This window comes from Epargyreus clarus, unplaced genomic scaffold (assembly GCF_041222505.1).
Source record: "Epargyreus clarus isolate Ecla_fem2 unplaced genomic scaffold, WU_Ecla_fem_2.2 ptg000027l, whole genome shotgun sequence".
NCBI classification, from domain to species: Eukaryota; Metazoa; Arthropoda; class Insecta; order Lepidoptera; family Hesperiidae; genus Epargyreus; species Epargyreus clarus.
The window spans coordinates 9601156-9624962 of NW_027332234.1; the positions used below are offsets into that span (position 1 = coordinate 9601156).

Here is a 23807-nt window from a genome sequence, read left to right on the forward strand (position 1 = left end):
AACAATAAATAATTAGCAGTTTTAAAAGTTTGGATGTCTGTGTGTCAGCAGACATCTCGAGTACATACTAGGTCAATGCCAGTTGGCAACCGTGTGAATTGTACAACCTCCTAAATATGTTGACAGTTGATAGCTTTTCAAATGATTTGTGATGCCCATAAATAGGCATTTAGGCATAAATATTCTTGCCAGTATTTTTCCATATTTTTTCTCGGTAACTGTATGTTATAATTCGTTAACATTAAAATTACATTATAAATTTGACACGTTATATGTAAAAAATATACTCGTCCGAATAATGTTTCGGATATTTCGTAGCCTTATTTATGTCTTTAAATTAATTTTAATTTAAGTACATACATAAATTATAAAGTAGGTAGGTAATAAAAACACGTAATTAATTATAATTATAAAAATACTGCGAAAAAGGTTTAAAAATATAATGAAAGGTTGGTGTAACGTTCACATGCGTAAATGCGGTAACGGTCATATATTTACCGCTGTTGAGATATTATACTCAAAATTGAGGTCCATCAATGCCGCAGTGAAAGCAAGAGAAAGTGCTCACAAAAAACAGGAAGGTTTAAAGCACCGAAATCGTATAATGGTTTGAATGTGGCAGATAAGCTAGCAACGAAAGAATAAAATATTAAAAAGCCATCGACTTAATATTTGCACGTTACAAATTGATTTAGCAACTTTAATTAGCTTTTAGAAATTACTTTTCGTTATCAAATTATGTATATAATTAGTATTATTAGAGATGAATAATTTCATCATTACTATTTTATGCAACTTGCACGCTTGGAGAACACTGTGGCAAGATTACTTCTTGTTGTTTAGACACTGAGTTTTTTTAACAGAGGTTATAATAATGACGTGCGTGATGGATATTCGTATAAATTATAATAATTGTTTGATCTTAATTATGATCTTGAATAATGATCTTTGCATACAATTATAATATTAACATACGTTACATAACGATGTTTCCATATATGTACAAATCTCATAAACATGAAGATATAAAGATCAATAATTTTAATAATTTCACTCTTTCTAGTTTTAGCGCGCCTGATTTTGTGTTTATTCATACACACATACAAGCTTAGAGACTGGTCATAAAACCTGTATTTTTTGAAATAGAAATAGGTACTCTTTATGCCATAAGGGTGCCTTTCCATCACAGATGTGCGAAGTAGCTAAGCGCATGTGTGTTAAATCCACAAACAATATTGCTTTATTTCATTTTTTTAGTTTAGCTTGGTTAGCTATGGTTGTTGTAAAGGTTGGAGCCACGTATGCGAACTAAGGGTCACGACGATAGCTGAAGCAAAATCATAGCATATCTTACTCGCCTAGCTTTGATTCGTAGCTTAGCTTCCAGCGCACACTACTTAGCTAACTCGCACATCTCTGGTGGAAAGCATCCTTATGTATGGAAAACTGAGATAAAAACCTAAAAAAACATTTGTTAAGGCAATAACCGTCCTTTTAACTTAGTCGAAGTACGACATTGAAAAGAAGCACCCAACTCGACATGTTACACTGCTTGTTTTGAAAATTTTCTAATGCACGTCTAGAGTAAAATAACTTGACTTTAAAATCGATGACATTTACTTTCTCATTTTATTTGTGTAATTAATAAGGTTAAGGTATCTAACTTGTTAAAATACATATAAAAATAAAGGTAGCAATCACTGTTTACCGGCCATTATCGTTTATTCAAATGTGATGAAGCCTATTTCACATTATGAAACCAAACGAAACGATGCTTTATAGAATAATTTATAGGCTCTGACCAAACATTTTTTAAAGTGTTTTACTATAAATCGTAATCTTGGAGAAAATTTACATATTTATTGTCATAAAACCTTAATTTTATTAACAACTGTAACGCATTACGACAAAACCTTTTTATTTGTATATCCATCTTGCTAATTGCCAACTTTATTTATGAGGGTCCGATAAGTTAACTGTTTATTTAAATGATAAGCATTGTAAGTGTGCAAATAATAGCTAAGGAAATATATGAAAGGAAATAAACTTTTGTATCGCTTTTGTATTATTAGGATTATCAATTTCGTCTCTACATTAACACTTCGATGTCAAAATGCTTTAAAACAAAATTAGCAAATTTAATATCCGATAAATGAAGAGATCGAAGGCCGAAAGTAATAAATAATAAAAAACAAACCGTAAACCGAATAAAGTAACTGAGATTTCTATAACCAACGCTAATTTTAACAGCAAAATATTGTTTTTCAGCATAATTTAATCAATGATAACAGGAAAATAAACTGAATAGAAATCTGTACAGTCAAATAAAATTAAGGCGCCTCGATTCTTCTCTCTAATTTACATTTTTATGTGTTATGTCTAATTTTATCATGATTAATTTGCATTTTTATATATTAATTCAAGTAGTAAAGAAACTTGCGAACTTTATCTAATGGTGGTATATGTGGCAATTGCCGCATAGAGAGAATAACAGTCCTATGTAGAACAGGGTTTCTACATAAAGCAGACCACTGATGCGGTGCCACTCCTAAGGAGCAAAATGGTAGCTTCATATGCGTCTGCTGGCATCTAAACCCTTTTTTTGTTGACGAGGGGGAAACCTTCAAAAGTTACCCGTCGCTATGGGAGTGATGCCGGGTTATGTGGGACTTTTACCGCACTAAAACCCCCTCGGTGGCCGTCCTCGGCGTTTGGTGAAGTACTCCGTGATCTCCAACGGAACACATCGCCCAACCCTGGAGGCCCCTTTTAGTCGTCTCTTACGACAGACAGGGGATACCGTGGTCCTATTCTGGTCCAGGTACTACAGGGACAACACCTATCCACCAAAACTCAAAAACTGCCTCATGCTAGAAATAGGCATGGAAGTGGTCAAAGTTTCTGGTTTTAACTTCTGACCACCTTTCAACCACCACCTGTCTTTTGCATTCAATCTCTTTTACACCTTATGAAATCCACGGAAAGAAAGGTGTTATTAGTGGCTATCACCACACGAATAACCACAACGATCCGTTATCCGCTGGCGAATTTAGAAAGGAGAGATTATTCGTTGCCAATCAAACTGTACACGCCAGCCTGTACAACTAATTATTATCACAGTATTATTTTATAACCAGTGCCCTGTAGTTACAGCCGTACTAAATAAGATGTCTTATCCATAGTCTTTGTATATTTGCATGGCATGATATTATATTATTGAAATACGTGGTGTAAAGTTATGTTTCGGCGATGAAACTAAAAATGAACTTTCATATTACTTTCTCCGTCTTCGATATTGTGAAAAAATCTTATTTGCAATTAAATTTCATCGTCATCATCCATCCATTACTGGTGCGGATCCCACTGCTTGGTGCGGATCTCCTCTCTGAGTGAGGATGATTAGGCCATAGTCCACCGTGCTGGCCAGATGAGATTTGTGTGCGACATTTAAATTTATGTAATAGCTTATTTAATATTAATCATTATCCTCCATGTAAGCCAATTATAAAGTAATTAAAATAACATTTTATACGTTTTTGTAGTATTGTTTACTATTACATTCGTATTCGCAAAAACATACTCGATAAAAACCACAATCAAGAAGTTAACAAAGCGTTCTTATCGGGCAGCATACTATTGTATGATAATAGTGATTTGTTGGCATTGGTTGAATACTACCAGGCTGCTGGCGACCGTCCTTGACAAGTCCATCAATAGAACAATCGGTGAAGTTGAATGCTCTTGAAGTTCATTCAATAGCAATATGTAAGGTAAGTGAGTATCGTATCACCTATGCAGATCACGGAGTCACGCGCGTAGAATGCGTCATTTGCTTATATACCGCTGATAAATAAAGATCTCCTCCCGCCTAGTATTATTATTATTTGTAATCTATATTTTTTTATAACATAGGAGTAGCAGAGGAGCATCCAGTCCACCTGACGGCATTTGGCTACTGCCACCCATGGACATCTGTAATCAACCCCAGATAGGATTAGATATTCCGATATGAGGTGGCCACAGATGCGCGGCTTCCCTTGAGAACTAAACAGGAATGCCTCAAAAGTATGTCTCCCTTACCAAACTCAAATCATCAAACCAGAACACAGCAGCGCTTAACATTGCTGTTATTAAGCAGAAAGAAGCGTAGCGGTGTTGACGCCGGAGTTGAACCACAAAGGGTTCTGCCACCTTCCGAAATGCTGAAGATTTTTTCACAAAGTTACTTTAATGTGGTTTGTAGAATACGGTACGTGTTAATGGCTTACCCGTGTCGGATGTTTCCAACTGCCCTTGACATTAAGACAAAACAAGACGTTTATCCAAAGCGAATTATCGCCAGTTTATCGTGCCTTCCATTGAATTTAATCGTGTATGAAGTACCTACGGGTTACCTAGCCTTTTTATTGCGTCCAGTGAATCACCTAGTATTTTTTATTGCGCTTGACGTTATTTAACTTTGTAGATCAGCACGATTTGTTCAAGCCGCAGGGCTACGCGCGCTTCCTGTGACAACCAATTTCTGTCTTATTGTAGGTATTAAAATAAAACGTTATTACTACTTTTTCTAATGCAAAGTCGGCAGTAGGAGCAAAGTCTTTATTTTACTTATAAAAAAATCTCGTGTCACAATGTTAGTTACCGTACTCCTCCGAAACGGCTGTACCGATTTTCACCAAATTTTATATGTATATTCAGTAGGTCTGAGAATCGGCTACTATCTGATTTTCATACCCTTATCACTTAAGGGTTATTCACCCTTAACATTTTTTTATTTATATGGCAACACAACGTTTTCCAGATCAGCTAGTTTAATTATACAAATATAAGGTAGTTACATAGAGCTAGAGCTAATGTAGAGTGACTATGAAACATCATAATCGTCTGCCATGAAGAAATTTTAACTTATTTCTATTTCTTAGTTTTGTATGTAGAATCTTTGTATTCTATATTACACCTAATAGCCAACACCATAGTTCATAAGACTTAACTGCCGATTCGTGACTACTTTAACTAACTGAAATAAGATAATGCAACCGCAGTTACGTGCCCTTGCTCTTTGTATTACACTAAACATGCATTTTCTATAATCGTCTCACAGAACCAAACAATAACAAAATTGCATACTAGCTGAACAGAAAAAGGAATTAGCTTCGCGAAATAATAAAAATGAATAGACAATTTCGAAAGCAATTACAGAGCGAACACAATTACCATTGGAAAGTGGGCAACTCGAGATTACCGACCGACTACAGTCTCACGTAATTATACTCATCAGTATATCTTGACGACGTCGCTGTTTACAATGTGTGCTATAAATATGACCTTCGTTCTAAGAGAATATAGAATCCTAGTTTAGCACGGTGCGGGTACAGCGGTTTGTGCAACACGCTTGCGTTCACCGACCGACGATAGCTGGTTGCGACATCAGGCCGATGTATGAAAGAGTAAACTTCCACTCGCGTACTGTCTACTTGACGTTCCACTTCAATGAATCACACACATTAAATTTATTACGATTTAGAATAATCCTCAACAATGCAATGATAAGCATTTGCGTATTACCCAACTTTTGGTTAAAGATTTCATTCAATTTCTCGTTTTTCTGGGCTAAATTGCTTCACAAAGCCTAAATTAAGTGGATTATAATCTAAATGTTTCGTGTTCGTGAGACAATATATTTATATAAACTGAATTATATACGGTAGTGTCGACATATGAGGGATATGGTAAAAGGTATTAGGGTGACTGAGGCGACACTACCGCCACATATTTAGCAGCTGATTTCGAACTGTTTTCAAAATGTTTGTGATAAGATAAGATTGGATTGCTTGTATAAAGTTTTAGAATTGAAACAGGTAGCAAAACTTCTGCGATTACATTTAGGTACGAGTGCTTTTAATTGGTATTTGTAATTGTTTGGCGGATAATGTTTTTCGAGCATACATATGTGGGAATGTGTCTCATTCTTTGGCACGGCCTACAACTCAAACGGATTGATGGATTTTAATATAACTATGAAGTGTCGTTGGATTCGTCATTGCGGGATTGATAATATAGGTTACATTACTTCCCTTTTTAGTTAAATTGTAATTATTAGTTATTGTAAATTATTTGATACTTATCAATCAAGTATTATTTCTCGCGACAAATCTTGCAATCATTAGTATTATGACCTTGCATCTACCTAATTTTTACCGCACTCCGTACAGTGAATAGGTATATCGCTTGAGTAAAAAATTACTACACAATACTAAATATTTATAACCTTGAATAAAAAACGACTCGCGATTATATACAAACGAGTTTATATGAAAAAAAAACATTTTCTTAGACTAGTCCCGCGTGTTTTTGCGTTAAATGTTCTTGAAGGTATAGTAGTATAGATTCTGTTTGGTTTCACTCTACATATTGGTGATTGGAAACCTTAGCATAATTTCCTGCGATAATTGAGGGTGACAAAATTACTCTTTGGCGTAGGAAACCTTAATTGCATAATTGTCTGCAATAATCGAGTGACAAAAATATTCCTTGTACAAGAAATAAGCATTTTAAAGTTAACGGGTATTCTTTGTTTTACGAAGACTATAATTCCTACTATTTTTATATATTATTTCACTGCTTCTATGATATCAGATGGTAATTTATCTAATAAATTAATATTTGGTGCCAGTCATATAACATATGCTCGTTTATAACTCTATATTTGTTTTAACATAAGGAAGTTTGTCATAAATTAGTTTCTGTCAAAAATTTGCATATATTCATGCACATTTTAGTTCCCAGTTTGCTCGTTCAATGTAAACCTTGTAAACAATGTAAAAACCTTGTATCGCTACCGGTTGTAATAGTTAATTAGTTATCTGTACCCTTAGTATGAGTTTTTACGCTTTTACAAAACTGTCTGTTTTTGTATTTGTTTTTCCCATACATTTCCAATCAGTTCTGATACAGTCCGCTAAGGGCGCTGATTGGAAATGTATGGAGAAATACGTATACAAACACAAAAACAGTAATTTTTGTAAAAACGTAAAAACTCATACTAAGGGTACTGTGTGGTGAAGCCGTTCGTTTAGCGAGATGTCAAATAGTTACTTCATATAGTGTTGTAATCTATAAACACGTGGTATGTAATAGGCTTAGGCATTCATATGATTGATATCTACGGGGTCATAAACAACATAAGATCAAAATACAAACTCGTTTAACCAGAATTGAATTCTCTTGCATGACGGATATAATTACTATAACTAAATTACCTAATGCTTTAATTATATGCCTTTGACATTGTCCCGAATAATACTTTTTGTGATGTATAGCTGAGTACACTGCGTTATTTCAATCTATTTACGCTATAATCTTCTGTGATAATGGTTACCTTTATCGAAGAAGTCTAATTCGGAGCGAATGTGGCTAGTATCGCGGTAGTTCTGTCATCCCTGGCTCCATCATTATATATTGAACATTATCTAATTATAAAATTTCCGTTCCGATTTGGATATATGTACGGGTAAAAGAAGTACGTTTGTAGTTACCACGCTACGAGACCAGAGTTCCTTTAATCTACTTTCATATTCTCTTTCTGATCACCTCTATATTGGTATATATTTACTCTGTATTCATTCCTAAAATAAAGTAATGATCAAAGTATTTACAATATTTATGTATAGGTTTTACTTTACTGACTTACCTCTATTGCCATTCCAAATGGCAATAATATAAATCCGATATAAACGTTCTAGTTTGATTTTATGTACTTACATTATATAAACTTAAAGATCAAACTCTTTTATGTCTCCAGAAGTTATAAATCATACACACCTTAACCTAGGTTACTTAATTAAATACAGATGTCGTAACTCATTATGGCAGATGAAATTATTATTGCATCGAATAATATTGTGAAATGTGCCCTATTTGTGAAAGCGAATTATCTAAGCTTTTGTAATGTACATCAATTCCTTGGTAACTAAGGTAATTCAAGATGATTCGATACACACTAGGTATTATATTACTAACGTATCAAGAAAAGCAATAGACTACGTGTATTGCGTTTGTATTACCTCACGCAATCTCATATTAATAGGGAAATATATACACGTACATAAACTTAGTTTTTTTACATTTGTGTTTAAAAAAGCTAAATTTAGTACGCAATGTTAAAAAGTGAAATATTTATTGAATAAGTACATTCGTAAGATCCATTTGTTAGGTTCTTCGGTTTATTGATATTTTTAAAAGTTAGTCAGACAATCCCACTTTACCGCTTTTAAAATTTTAAAATTATCTGATAAAATGATAAAAATGATATTCTTATAAGAATAGTGTTTTCTCAAAACAGCATTTTGTAGAGCTGACCTCTTGATTTAAAGATAGATACAATAAATATATGTACACAAAATATACTAAACTAAGGAATTCTTTCGTATTTGGATATGATGATCAGACCACTTAATATTTGTAGGGTGGTAGAACCTACATGATTCCATTGGGGACGTAGCACCACCACAGCTATGTAGGTACTCCAAGCGTGCAGTCCAAGCGTGCAGTGCAGTGCAATTACAGATATCCATCATCATCATCATCATCAACAACCCATTACTGTCCCACTAATGGGCACGGGTCCCCTCTCATAATGAGAAGGATTAGGCCTAAGTCCACCGCGATGGCCAAGTGCGTATTGGTAGACTTGAGATTTTTTTTATAAATCTCTCAGGTATGCAGGTTTCCTCACGATGTTTTCCTTCACCGTTTAGCAAGTGATAATTAATTTATATAACGCACATAGCAGTGATAGCCTAGTGGTTAATGGCCTCTCGATCGAGGGGTCCGAGGTTCAAATCCCAGGCACCTCTGATTTTTCCAAGTTATGTGTGTATTATAACAGATATCCATGGGTGTTAGTAATCACTCACCATCTAGTGGACTGCATTCTTGTTTGCTACTAAATTATTGAAAAATATGAACTGCGGTATGACTCTTATCGAATTGTTATAATGTTATAAGCATTTCATCAATGCGTTACGTCACACGACTTCGACCTACTAAAACAGATTAAACGAAATGAATACAGGTGTAGGTGTTTACATAGTAAGCAAAATCAAATATCGGTACATCTGTATAAATTATTATCAATACGCAAATTACTGTGTGAGTATATTGTATTAAAAGAAATGTGCATTCATAATATTATGTTTAAAATTACTGGCATATTTCTTTGACCTATTTCTTTTTGTTTTGAAAACACTTGTTTTAGTTTTGTTTATTCAATTGAAAAGTTTAACCTATCTTTTGTTTCTTTCTGTTACTATTGTATTATATTTAAGTCTCGAAAAAACTTTAAATAGATTTTTCTTACGTATAAAGTAATTAAAGTAAAGAATATCATTTGTTCCAGGTACATAGCACGATAAACAAATACCCTGTTAATCGTATGGGACCATAAAATAAACTTTAGAAAAGTAATGGTCAGTTGGACATATTTTACATAACGGAAAACTTCAAAGAGACCAAGATGTCCACCGAAACAGAAGAATACATCAATGGCATGAGGCCGGGACCGCTCACAAGAGAGATCCCAGAATGTATGCGGAATAAGTACACAATAATACAAGGGATTATGGACATTATCTCCCTGTGGCTGTTAATCATAGGATACGTAATACGGGCGATATACAGATCGATCGTCGGTTACCCTAAGAAGGACTTGAAAGGAAGTGTAGCTGTTGTAACAGGCGGTGGTGGAGGCCTCGGAAGCCTCATCGCCTTGAGGCTGGCGCGGCTCGGCTGCGTGGTCGTGTTATGGGATATCAACAAACAAGGTCAGTAACTGTATTTAACTATTTTTTTAAGTATATATTTCGTTATTCTACGTACGTGTTACATTAATTAAGCCAATTATGCAGTTATTGCCCTCATTATGCTTCAAGGTATATTTATGCGTGAATTAAGAAGTGCAACTTAAGCTAATCGTAATTAAACTTAAACGCGGGTTAAAACATTGTTAAATCAAAAATTTGGTTATTACGAATATATTATCATACATGATCAATCCACTTTTATCTTACGTCGATTGATTTACATAATGATGCTACTAAGAGATCATGTTTTATATGATCTATCGACTCGTTTTCGAAGTTAATTTTTTTGACTGCGATAATATCATCTGTACATTTAGGTTTTTTTTTTACCTCATAGCAGGAACAGCAGGATATCTTAGCCCTTTTACTGTAGAATAAGATAATATACACCACATTGATGTTATTATTTATAGACGACCCATTATTGCCACACATACACCTTATTTACCTACTTTATGCGCTGTTTGAGATCGAGACTACAGTATTGACTCGTGATTGAAGTGGCGTGTGTGGTGTGTTTGTTACGTATAGCACTTTAGACATATAGTAAGATCTTTCTAAGAACCCACTTAATCTTTAGCTAAATAATGTAAGAATCTTATTAAATAACGCTAAGTATTTATGAAATAACTATGAAATTGCAACAAAATATGTATAATTTAGATATCCTTTTAAAAATCGCATTGCACGTATTTAGCTGTAACGTTATTGATATCTCATTTCATTCCTTCTATTATTGTATCTAAGAAGAATTATTATGTATTGACACAAACACACAAATAAAAACATAAAATGTTTATTAAATAGAAGTAAAATTGTGATGTAAAACTCGTTGAACTCTTTTATATGTATACCATAGGGTTAATAACAAAATCTCTACACTTTTATTATTGGGCTGATATTTTACATTTTTATAATTTATCTCACTTTTAATAATGCTATATTTTTTTTTGTTTCCGTATCTTGCTAGATAAATGGATACAGAAACAAATAGGTACACATAAAAAGCCACACACAGTTTCGTACCTTTTCCCTTTAGTTTATCAACTTTTCTTTCTTTCATTTAGTAGAGAGCTATTGACGAGCTGTAGAGTTGTCATAATAAAATTAAAACATACCTACACATTTTGATCGAGTATTAAAAATACTTTGCAGCGGTGAAGTTTAATGGTTTATTACTTTTATAACCTGTGGTCATTATAGAGTCGCAATCAAATGTTTACCCTTCGCGCGTAGTGGGCTTTCGAAACTGATGTTTGCCTTATTACTACGGCATTACGACCTAAGGCCAAAGCCACTATTGCAACAGCTGATCGAAAATACATACATACCTACTTATATCCATAGTTGTATGTTTCCATAGTCTATGATCAAGCGACATACTTTATATCTGCTTTTAATTCAGATATTTTGTAGTTCTTCTTCTTTGTCATAATCAACCCCAGATAAGATAAGTCCTATCTGAAGTCGGCTACACATGTGTCGCTACCTCTAAGTACCCACCAAATTGGTAAGTAATCAACCAACAATTTTGAAGGTTTCAAACCTAAACATATGAGCGCTCAAGCCAGCTGTTGCTAGGCAGAAATAGATGTGTTTAATTGTTTTTTTTTTCTTTAGGAGGCCGGTGTAGCTAACCAAACGATGTCTCGTACCTTTCTATCGTTATCGTTTTCGTTTTCGTATGTTATCGTTATCGTTGTCGTTTTCGTATGTTTCTTGTCTGGCAGATCCTGGTGTAATCATGAAATCCATAGCGAATTTAATTTGGTCCGTCCTTTGCGTGGGTGCCCTTCCTCACGCTCTGGTGCCCTCTACACTTCATTACATGACTAACCGATAGCTTCATTAGGTATTTCACCGAGAGATTTATTCAAACAATTCCTCAGAATGATCGTAGTTATAGTTATTTATTTACAGGTCATAGTCGCCCTAGGCAAGTGTCAATTGGTATACTTCGTACTCCTTTGAGAATTTGATTTTTTTGAAGAATTCAATAGGTTTTCTCAGGCTTGTTTTCCTGCGCGTAACAAACACATAACTGTGAACAATCAAAATCCTAATTTGATTACAATATTACAAAACTCAAAATAATGTTAGTATACATAATACAAATATCCAGAAAACATCACGATATGCCCACACTCCACAGCCACAAAATAATAAGCCTTTGTTTTTTAAATAATGCGTGTTAAGAAACATGCACAGTTGTTAAATTTCGAAACTAATTAACGCGGTCTAGTTGAGGCTTGTATCGTTGCTACTTATCTCTTAACATTCTAAGACATTAATCTATTTGTAACAAGACTTAAGTTAAGCTTTATCTGATTACTAAATCATAAACATGTTTCTCTTTGTTGGAAGAAGACATAAAACACCTAATACCAGTAGTACTGTATAAACACAAAACAAATACAGGTCTGTGGTATAAACATTAAAAATATCATTCTATATAAATGGTAGTACATTTAAATAACTATAATAAAAACCAAATTAAATGATCCTGCTTAAATATAATGAACTAAAATGTTAGGTAGAAACCCTACGTCATGCGTATAATTTAGACAAATCCAACGATACCTCATATGTTAAAATCCATCAAGTCGTTTGGTCTGGAATCTGTAGGCGTGCCAAAGAATGTAACATACGTACAATGTGCATACTTACAGACATATAGGTACACGCTCCAGAGTCGGCGAAAGTTGAAAAATATTATTTTCTATTATTATTATTACCTAGTTAAAATATCTTATGAAGAATTAATTACTCTACTCATTATGGATTATGCAAATATCATAAGTAATTAATTGCAGTCTATGCCTTCCTATAGCTTAGCATTATTATTATTTGAATACTTAATGGCGGTAAATTATTTTCATTGTTCTACCGTGCTCACCTAAGTGTGACTTATCGTTTCTACCTTACAATATTTTACGTACCTACGTGTTTAGAAATTATAATAAAATGGATCGCAAAAACTGTAGAAACACACACAGTCTTCTTCAATATAAAATTAAACATTTTTATTTTGTTCAAAACATTACATTATTACAATATTTTATGAAATAATTATTTAAATGTTAAAATGCTTATTATCTTTCTGTAGAGTTAATAATAAAAAGAAAACGCTATTAAATTTCTTAAGGTTGAAGCAATACTTTTAGTATAACGCGGTGCTACTAAGTCGTGTATGAACCAACATTCTCGACTTCTTAAAGACAGTATTGACATTACATTTGCAATGTAGCAGCAGTGTAAAGCTGGTATTTTCTGGTAATAAGGAACTATAATACTGAAATTCTTGAACCTAATTCAAGAATCCGTATTATCCTACCTTGAATCAATTGTGCTGCATGTGAGTTTCAGACCGTCCAAATCAAGTGTTGTTTATTTAGAATTAAACAGATCAATAGATATAAGATAGACTGCATGCTCGTTTGTTATTATTATATTTAAAAAAAACTGTTTTTTTAGATGTCTAAACAAAAGAGAGTCTTATTAAACGAGACTCTATCGTATACCGTAACAAAATATAATTTTAATATACCTATACATTGTAATCAACTGGTCCAATTTAAGGCTCGTGTTCTGTTAAGAAGGTCGTATAAAATTTCATAGATCATTTGCCTAATGACAATTTTATTTTAATTTAATGGTCAATAATACTAGAGTCATTAAGGTTAAATATTTGTGATTGACATTTCTACTTATTTCATACTTATAAAAACAGTAAATTTAAATTTGTGGACGCGTGGATAATGTGGCAATTGAACTAAATTAAATGGGATTTTTAAGAAATCTGGGCCTTGCCGTAGAATGTTTTCATTTATATATTGGGTATATCTGTACAAAGTGAAAAGTAAGAGTGCGTAAGGTACAGTAGCATAGACAATATAGAAAAGGAATTCCTTGGTTATCTACAACCAATGTCTGTACAAGCGTACTAATTCCTAGAATTAGTTCTGTGTTTATTCCTAGAATTACAGGCTATCTAGTTAGATCCACTCACACATAACGCTTCTTGACTACCCTACATGACGTCGTAAACATAGGATTCCTTGTTAGTCCTTGGGGAGAGTTAAAACGAAATAGGTTCAGTAGTTGCCAAAATAAGTCAGTATATACATATTTTAAACAATATTGTATTTTGTTGTTGTGTAAATAATCGTAGACATATAATCGATTCGTTTTAATTTGAATTGGGATACCTACTCTAGTGGAATTGGATTTAAATAAGGAAAAAACCTAGACAGATTCTTCGAAGTGCATAAGGCAAATATGACGTCAAAAAACTTTAGGCTATCGTCCAGGTTTATTAAATGGAGTTTTAACACTAAATAATAATGACGATGACTTTCTTATGCTCAAATACCTGCTATTGTAATTAAAAATCTTTTTAAAATAAACTTTTGCTACAGCGTTCTTAAACATTATTCTCCAAAACTCTTAGTAAAAGAAAATATTTATTTCACTTTATATTTATCTTTATAATGACGAATTAACCATTTATCTAATTAATGGACGATTTCGATCGGTACTCATAATCTTAGCTATACTCAAAAATAAAAATGCTGTCCATCACCGCTGCTGACTTAAATAATATGCTAATATGCAATTAAACATAGAATACATATTCATAAATACAGTCGTAATAGTTCGTAACATTTGTTGACCGTATTTACGTAGTGTTCAAGGCGAGCTTATAATTGCTAAGGTCAGCAACAGATGTATTTAGTTACTGTAAGTAGGTTAATGTCGATGGCAGTTGTTAGTGTCGCCGACGGATTACCGGCACTGTTTGATTTGACTTTGATACTGGCGATAGATGCTGATGTATACTCTGTAGAGTGCTCACAATCATAGATTAGTAAAGATTACTCATGAACTCCTAACAAAAAAATGTAAACAGTTTTGACAATTGAAATTGTCACTGTCATCTATTTTCGTGTTTGAAAAATATTTAAAATAAATAGTTTTTAGATCGTTTACGAATGAAACGATATTTCTCCGCACTTTTTCTTCGATTTCGTGTTTTTACACCACTTAACTGCGCATGTCGGCATTGTCGGGCAACACCATGACAGCCATTAAATTGCTGACATAATTGTCAGCCATTTAAGCCAGTTAATGGCTTCCTTCAATTACTAGGTGGTGAGATGTCCATACTTAGCTATGCTCACAATATAGATGTTAGAAGAAGCAAACGAGCATGCTCTTCACCTGATGGTGTCACTGGCGCCCATGACAATTGTAATCATTTCCAGATAGGATAAAATTTCTACCTGTCTGTTTACGTCACAGTTTTTTGCTATTTGCTTCACCTGAAGACTAATTTGGAAAACTTCATCTAAATGTCTGTCTTACTTCAAAGTAGAACAACGCAGCTCTTAACAGTTCTATTAGACAGAAATAGGCAAAATAATATAGCGAGAGTCGGGGGCGACGCCACAAAGTGTTCTAAGATTTTATCATCTTAAACTCCAACTTATCTTTATATACCTCGGTGAGTTTTTATTTCTAGATACACTTTGATCTAATTGCCTAACATTATAATTACCTCATAAATAATGTATGTACTTATTGATATAATTCGCCACGTCGATAATCACACGCGCATGTTGCAATTCAATTGTTTTACAACAATTATATTGTTAGCTTATAATTATAACAGCTGGTTGATGGGCGCTGTTGCCATGCTTGATATTTATAAAAAAACTAAATTTTTATTTTTAGTTTTACAGGAAAATAGTCTGTTGTTTGTACTAATCCTTACTTTGATTTCACATTAAAGAAGTTATATATGCACGAGGCCTTAAACTTATGGTAACCGGTAAACGCTAATATTCACTAATCGTTTCTTTTTTGCTTTAAACCTTTTTATTTCGTTTCTTTTGCATTCTGTCTTTGATACCGTAAAATGGACAATTTAATATGACCTCAAATGTTTTGAATTGTGTAAACAACATAATCACCGAAAAATAAATTCTGAATTGTCTAGCAGAGATACCGAGAAGTCAGAGTATTGTTTATTGATTAAGAATCTTAAATAAAGCTAGAAAGGATTGTTTTATTAAGATTTTATAGATCGAAACTAACACTAACGGAAATTATATCATAAAGTTTTATAAAGAAATAACTCATTTATCGATAACCCATTCAAAACATTATACCTATTTCAGAATTCATTATTTTATTTGTGTTTATGGCTTCACACATAGAAATGGAGTGTCGCTTGGAATTAACTATTCAAGGAAAGTATTGATTGCGCCATAAATAAATAATGTTCGTTTCGTTTTATCCTGTATATTTATGTACGAATGAATTTGATAGAGATACATTAAACATTTTTTGTGTCATTACTGTGTGTGTCTGCTAAATCTAAGCGATGGGGATAGTTATATTCAATGTGTTATTTTGTTATCAAAAGAATCGTAAATAAATAGATTATTAAAGATTTTTAACCGCCGAACCTATAATTTACATTCTAGTCTAAAATCGTGGCCGTGATATTAGACTAGAATATATGTGTTTGTGAATTTACTATTTATTTAATAATATTAATGTATCTATACTTTGTTTCAAAGTAAAACTGCAATATCCTGTCCACATATACATATACATGGATTACGGCAAGAAAATAAAAAAATCCATATTATTAATTTTCGAATTAACCATGGAAACGGCCGAACCAATTATGATAGAATTCTGATAACATGCTTCACGTAAAGCTAGAGGAATTTATGGGGATGCATTTTCTGCTTAAAGAAGTCTATAATATTAAGTTAGACAATATTAAATTCTCTTGAAAAAGCGTCGTACGTGGAAAAGTACCTATGCAAGCAGAGACTCATTTAGATGTTTGCCAACAAAATGGCTGCAGGCGTTTGGAAACACATTTCCGTTTTAAAAGCTGTTAGTATGAACATTTTCTTGTGAATTGAGGGAAAGGGGACTCGTAAATAAACTGAACGGAACTGTCTGTATATCGAGACGCATGTATACAAATAAGCGTACGTGAAGACATGATTCCATACGTTCATTGTTATTAATGTTCACACATTTTACAAAGCATCTAAAACGGTCACTAACATGGGAACTGCAATTTTAAGAAGAATTTACTTTTACATACTATTTATTTATTAATATAACAGCACTCTAGCGTATAAGCATAAATCAATATTCGTACAATTTTTTCAATAATGCATGTAAAGTTGGTATTATAAGCCACATTAGAGAAGAAGAATGCTAATTGACCACTTAAGTGTATGATCGACGCTTGATATCTTCTTAATATCGTGTAAGAATGATATGAAGCATGAAGATATAATTATCTATATCGTGTAGGCACTAATCAATTGATTTGGAATAAACTGGTCATAAGGGCTTATTTTATTTCTTATTTACTTTAGGTATATGTAATTTTAGTATGCAATAATATTCGAAACATTCAACAAAAAGCAAAGTCAATAATAGGTTTCCAAAATATGATTTGTATTCTTAAAATGGACATAATTATCCTCGCTTTAATGAATCTTCCTAAAGGCATAAAATAAAAAGGTATTTATTTTGTGCTAAAGACTTCAAAATTAAATCCTACATCAATCCCAATGATGAGGTTATTAAACTTGACCTTGGGCATTTATTTCTTTCATTCTACAAATTACAAAATTGCTCAAGAAAATTTTAACAATGTAAAAATAAGGACGGATTTTAACACGTATTCAGGGTAAATGTCAAACTTAATAAGGTTGGTAAAACTGTCATAGCATAACTGTTAATTGAAAATGATGGCTTCCGTTATTAAAGTCATATCTCACCTCCTTGGACTTGTCATGTTAAAATACCGTATAAATAATATAATTAAATGTTATGTTCTGACCTGTGACAAAAGTCAAGATCTCCAAACCTCGAGTCTTAAAGTCAAGTGCACGTGTAATTTAGTGTTACCTTAGTCTTTCTTGTCAAGGAAAGTTTTAAAGGTTTGATATCGGGAGCGACCGCCACGATATTTGCTTTCAAATAACCTAGAATATGAAATATTCTACGGAAAACTAACAACCACGGAAAGATAGCTCGGGGGCAAATAGAGTTAGATGTCTAGATAGACTTGAGTATTTTGTTATTTTGTAGAGTTATTTTGTAGCCCACAAATAGTTATAGGCGCTGTTTACATTTAAAAAATACTTTGCCGTCGTGCTTGGTTCTGCCTACTATAACAAAGCATACTTTACTTAAAACACTTTTACAGATAGGAGATATGTGCATGTAGCCAACATGACTGTCAGATATTGACGATATTGTGTAGTGGAATATATTTTTATCGTTAAATTTAATAGATAGACAGTTATAAAATAACCAAGATTGATTGATTTTAATTGTCTTAATATATATGTTAAAATCATGATTATAATCAATCATTAAACTTGTTCTATCTGTCACGGATCCATGCTTTATAACGGTATATTCTTAGTATAAAAAATCTTCGCCGAGTCTCTCTCCATTAATATCTAATAAAACATTTGTAATCTAGGATCTTTTAACATTAATAACGTGACTTGCTTTCTTAATTTTTGTACTAGGAATATGAATTACTTACAGTAGGCATAAAATATTGCAAAAACTTATGAATAACTAGAATGAAATAAGTATAATTATTCGCTGTCATTTCTTGGTAGTGATTTAACATTTTTTAAACGTGTATGCATTAATCCTCAAATTATTTTTCTAATTAAATGGTGTCAACGACTCTATAGGCAGGCAAAAAGTTTTGTAAGGTATAATATATTGAAATAATACTTTTTCTTATTCTTCGTATTCTTAAACAGCAGATTTTTAAACCAAGTTAAATCATCTGTTTGTAAGCATGACACGTGAAATAACTTAAACATTATACATTAAAAAATATTACCTGCAGTTTTATGATTTTATATGAGGATAAATATAGGTCTTTAGGTGTTTAATGGCCTATGTTGTTTTATGTCTTACTCTAACAAGATACCTACATGTTGATTTTGCATGTATGCATCAGCGTGACGTGTCTCAAAAGTCTTATATAACCTCATTATCATCACCAATCCACTGTCCCACTGCTGGGCACAAGTCTCCTATTAGAATAAAATGGATTAGTTCATTGTCCACCGCGATGGCCACTTGCGAATTGGCATATTTCACATTCCTTTGAAAATTAGAGGAGCGTGCTTCGGATTTGAACCTAGGACCCCGCGATTAAGGGGCAGAGTGTCTTAACCACTGGGCTATCACTGTTTTTGTCGCTTGTGGCTTAATATTGGATGCTTAACATATTTAAATTTGCGTGATGTTATTAATTAACTCGATTTCGATCATAAATAATTCCTCTAAATTCTTTATTCAATGTAATAACAATTCGTCTTATTTAAAAGCCATAAAACATGCATCGTGTTTAATTCGTGATTCGCTACAATAATCATTTATTAACATTTCATAAATTCCCATCCATTCGTATCAAGCTTGCTATTTATAAAAGTCGATGGCCAATAAAATTTTATTATCGAAATGTCGAAAATAGATGTTATGCATCTGTTTAATATGTTAAACAGATGCATAACGTTTTTACGTTATACCTACTAACATAACTCACGATTCACGACCAAGGGATAAAAGACATGCGATTAACAATTAATTTATAACTGTAAATCAATTAAACAATATAAAGTTAAACAATATATTATTAAGTCGTTATCAACCCATTATTGTCCCACTGTTGGGCAGGGGTTTCCTCTCAGAATGAGAAGGTTTAAGCCATAGTCCGCCGCGCTGGCCAAGTGCGTATTGGTAGACTTCACATACCTTTGAGATTTTTTTCATATAAATCTGTCAGGTATGCAGGTTTCCTCACGATGTTTTCCTTCAGACATAACTTAACATAAAAATCAGAGGTGTATGCCTAGGATTTGAACCTCGGACCCCTCGTTCGAGAGGCCGAATTTCTAAACCATTAGGCATCACTGCTCTGTGTTATTATTAAGTATTCTGTTATTATTAAGTAATTATATTTAAATTAATATTAATTTATTTGCATATTTATTATGAAACTTTGCGGAAATAATAACATAATCTTCTTATTGAAGGATAATCGTCTATTTATTTTTCTATTATTATTTCCATCTTAATACTTGCTTTTCGATGATAAGGAAACATCACCCTTATATTTAATTTGCATTTTATATAATGATAAATTTATTATACCTTTACAAAATGTACGTATAAATCACTGCAATGTCATAATAATATAAGTCGTGGGCCAATACCATAAAGTATATTACCATAATATTACTGTGTTTATCCATAGCTCGTACGTCTAAATTATATTTTACCACTATATTAATAATGCAATATTGCAATTCATTTAAATTTTATGATAATGTACAATTCCGTGTATATGAACAAAGAAGTTACCTCGTTACACTATTATTCATTTTGTTTACTTGTTTCTCAATATATCTAAGAAATTACTGTGGTAATACAGTTTTACTGATTCCATGAGGACCTTTTAGGGCCGAGTTGAAATAACTGTTCATAGCGTATATAACAAATGTAAGTGCTATGGAAGTGGGAGATCTCGTTATAATATAATGTTTTCACCTTTTTATTATATAGGTAATCTTTGAAATAAATAAATGTAGGATGATGAAATCTAAGAATCAAATTAAAGGTTAAAAAAATAAAGTATAAATAAGCTCAATATAGGTTTACTTTTAACACAGTCAAACTGACAATTATATTGTAGCGTTGTGAAAGAGTTTCAGTTTGTTCACATCCTGTATTTAGTTGTGTGTAACCCTTTGATGTCGTAACCAGTAGACTCAGTATAGCGGTCCTGAAAACGATGCGTATGAAAACTTAACCGAGAACCGAATTACAGTTAACAGTCAAGGTAGACTGGATTCCGGCGTTTACGCAACGTAAACGAATGTCGTGTTCGTTGAATTGAATCAGGCGCAGGCGGTTTCAAGTGTACTCGGCCAAGACCAAAACGGTAGAGTTTTCCCGCAACTGAAAACAAACCTACCTATCTACGAATATTATGAATTTGTATCAAACCTAGAAATCACTTTATATTTTCATAAACTAACTCTAACTATCACCGTCATTGTCGACTATAGAGTGCTCTATTAAAAATGTAGAGCACAGCGACACAGCGTTATTTTATTATAAGTATTCGTGTTTTTATGTTCACGAAAGTACTTACTAGTTGTTGACTATGTATTTGCTGTAAAGTACAGGTAAATCAAAAAGTCAGACACATGACTTCAGTAACAACCCTAAATAACTGCAGTATGTGGAGGCACGGCAGGGCCTTCGCCAAGTCGAGCTAAAAAACAAAAAAAAAGCGGCACAGCCGTACCATAATTTTAGTATTTTTTCCGAGTAAGACGCCTCTATATAAGTACTTTTGATTGAGTATTGACGTTATTTAACTTAAAATATCTCAAAGTATTTAAATACATGAATACAAGACAGAATACAAGGCTCTTACATTAAGGCTGGAAATTTGAATCAGAAAACTATCTGTTTCATGTACAACTACAATGGTAAGAAATTCCCTTTCCATTACTCGTAACACGAACCCAAACACGTTGTATCAGGGTTTTTGTGTAATAAATGAAGTGTACAGTGGAGCAAGGCAGTACGGCGGTCACGCTTGATAGGTTAATCTAGTTAGCGTTGCGACGCATACGCGGAAACGCATCCGCGCTACGCCACAGTGCGCGTAGGGTTGCCAGGCGTATGACTTAAATAAAAAAAAACAAAATATAAATTTTACAAACTACAACTACAACTACAAACCGGCTGCCGATTCGTGAATTTAAAAATGATATGTTTGGAGAATTATATAAATTCTGTATCTGTTGTTGGTATGTAACTAACGAACAAAATATTCTATATCGAATACGAGCAAGTTATTTGCAAGAAGAAAAATGACAAACACAGACACTGAACACGAGAATCTCTGGAAGTACCAATCGGATTTAGTAACCTACTTGAATTTGATTGGTTTTCTGTACCCTTAGTATGAGTTGTTACGTTTTGACAATAATGATTGTTTTTGTTTTTGTTTACGTATTTCACATACATTTTCCAATCAGTTCTGATACAATCCGTTAGGTTACGCTGATTGAAAATTTATGGGCAAATACGTAAACAAATATCAAAACAGGGAGTTTGTAAAAACGCAAAAACTCATACGAAGATGTTCTGTAATCTGATAATGATAAGGGTTACGAAGCACTGAAACAGGGGGACATACATACATTAATGTATCGTGGGGCATTTGTTGTAACTTATAACGTAAGCTTTGTTTTGAGCGAAATTAAAATATAGATATTTATATATCTACCTAATTAGGTTATGTACACCAGAAATTTAATTTAGGAATACTTTAGGTGTTTTATTTTTTCACTTCTAAACAGATCATAATCGCGACCGTCAATAAATATTTTAATGCGTTTGGCCAAAAGTCTATTGACAGCGGGACGGGGTTAATATATACATAATTAGCGGTCCGGACATAACTGTAAATACATATTGACTAAAGCCGGACACATGGCAACTCTTGCGCTATCGTAATGTTACACAAACCATTCTGTATCACTGACTACACTACAATGCCAAATGTTTACAAGACTTTTTACAATTTAAAGTTTTAGCTGCTAAAATAATTAACAATAGATGTGACAATAAGAAATAAAGATGCAGTAAACATTAAAGTAATCGTTGACTATCGATACTGTCAGTAGTATCGAAATATTTTGGAACATAATTAAATAGTTAATAGTTTACTGCTTTACAAAATCGTGAAAAGCGTGAGATCACTTACACGATTTTGTAGAGGCCTCTCTCTCTCAAAGGAGACTCGTGCTCAGCAGTGGGACTGACTTGATTTCATTACAATAGATGTGCATTTTGTTAGTGTAGATTAAAAAAATGAATAAATTCCACTAGTCTCTACAATGTAGGAAAATCAACAACCAACATCGCAAAAACAGAAATTTCACATAGATACCATTGGAATTTCTTATCAACTATAATTTAATATTCCTTTATATGCTGGTCTTAAAATTCAAATTACTTTTCACTTAAGTCTTACGTGGCATTAAATTCGTCCATTGCCCTGCCTATGAATTGCCCTCTTCGTCCATAATTTGCGAAGTTTATGCAAAACGTTTCCTCTTCTAAACATGGCCTCTAAAGCTCTCTCTTTACCTAAACAAATAGTGTGTACTCGAAAGTATCGAACTTCACCTTCATAGAACATAACGTAGGTACTTACACCACTTACTATAGGATTAACTATAGTAGGTATAACATGATGGGATATTTATTTTATACTAAAGAAGTGACGATTGAGCATGCTGTCCACCTGATAGTAAGTGGCTACTGCTGCCCAAAGCCTCATATTACCTGAAGTCCGCTACAGATGAGTTGCTACCCCTGAGGTGACAAACACTATAAACAAACACTTATAAAGACTTGAACTACTTCGTTCAAGTGTTTATCTTTCTTATTACACTGTTTAACCTTTCTTAATTTAGCACTATGGAGGTTAAAATTTAAAATTATGAAAAATGTGGTTCACAAATAACATGATTAACATGAATATAAGTCTGAGTGAAAATATTATGTTGGAATAATTATCTTTACGGGAATGTATTTTTTTTTTTGCAAATATAATAATAATGTATATTATTTGCAATTTACATCTGCATGTAAAAGAACATGGGTAAAACATGGGAAACATTGTTTTACAAAGAAGTTTAACACTTTGATAATAAATATCAGAAAATAAGTTAAGTAAAAAAAATATTGACAAAAAAGTGTACTTTTCATCCCATATTATGCAATTATTTTAATAATAAAATAACACCGCAAATTAAATAAAAATATGAAGAAAATCAAAACAGCACA

General features: G+C 32.8%; 1 protein-coding gene across 1 annotated transcript in view; it reads left to right on the forward strand.

The window, feature by feature from the left end:
* The window catches only part of LOC140754098 (estradiol 17-beta-dehydrogenase 11), a 42798-nt gene that overhangs the window by 5692 nt on the left and 13299 nt on the right, over positions 1-23807 (forward strand). Inside the window, exon 2 of the mRNA XM_073089010.1 lies at positions 9398-9821. Coding sequence (XP_072945111.1) covers positions 9515-9821 — 307 coding nt within the window. The 5' untranslated portion in view covers positions 9398-9514. The remainder of the gene's footprint in view (positions 1-9397; positions 9822-23807) is intronic.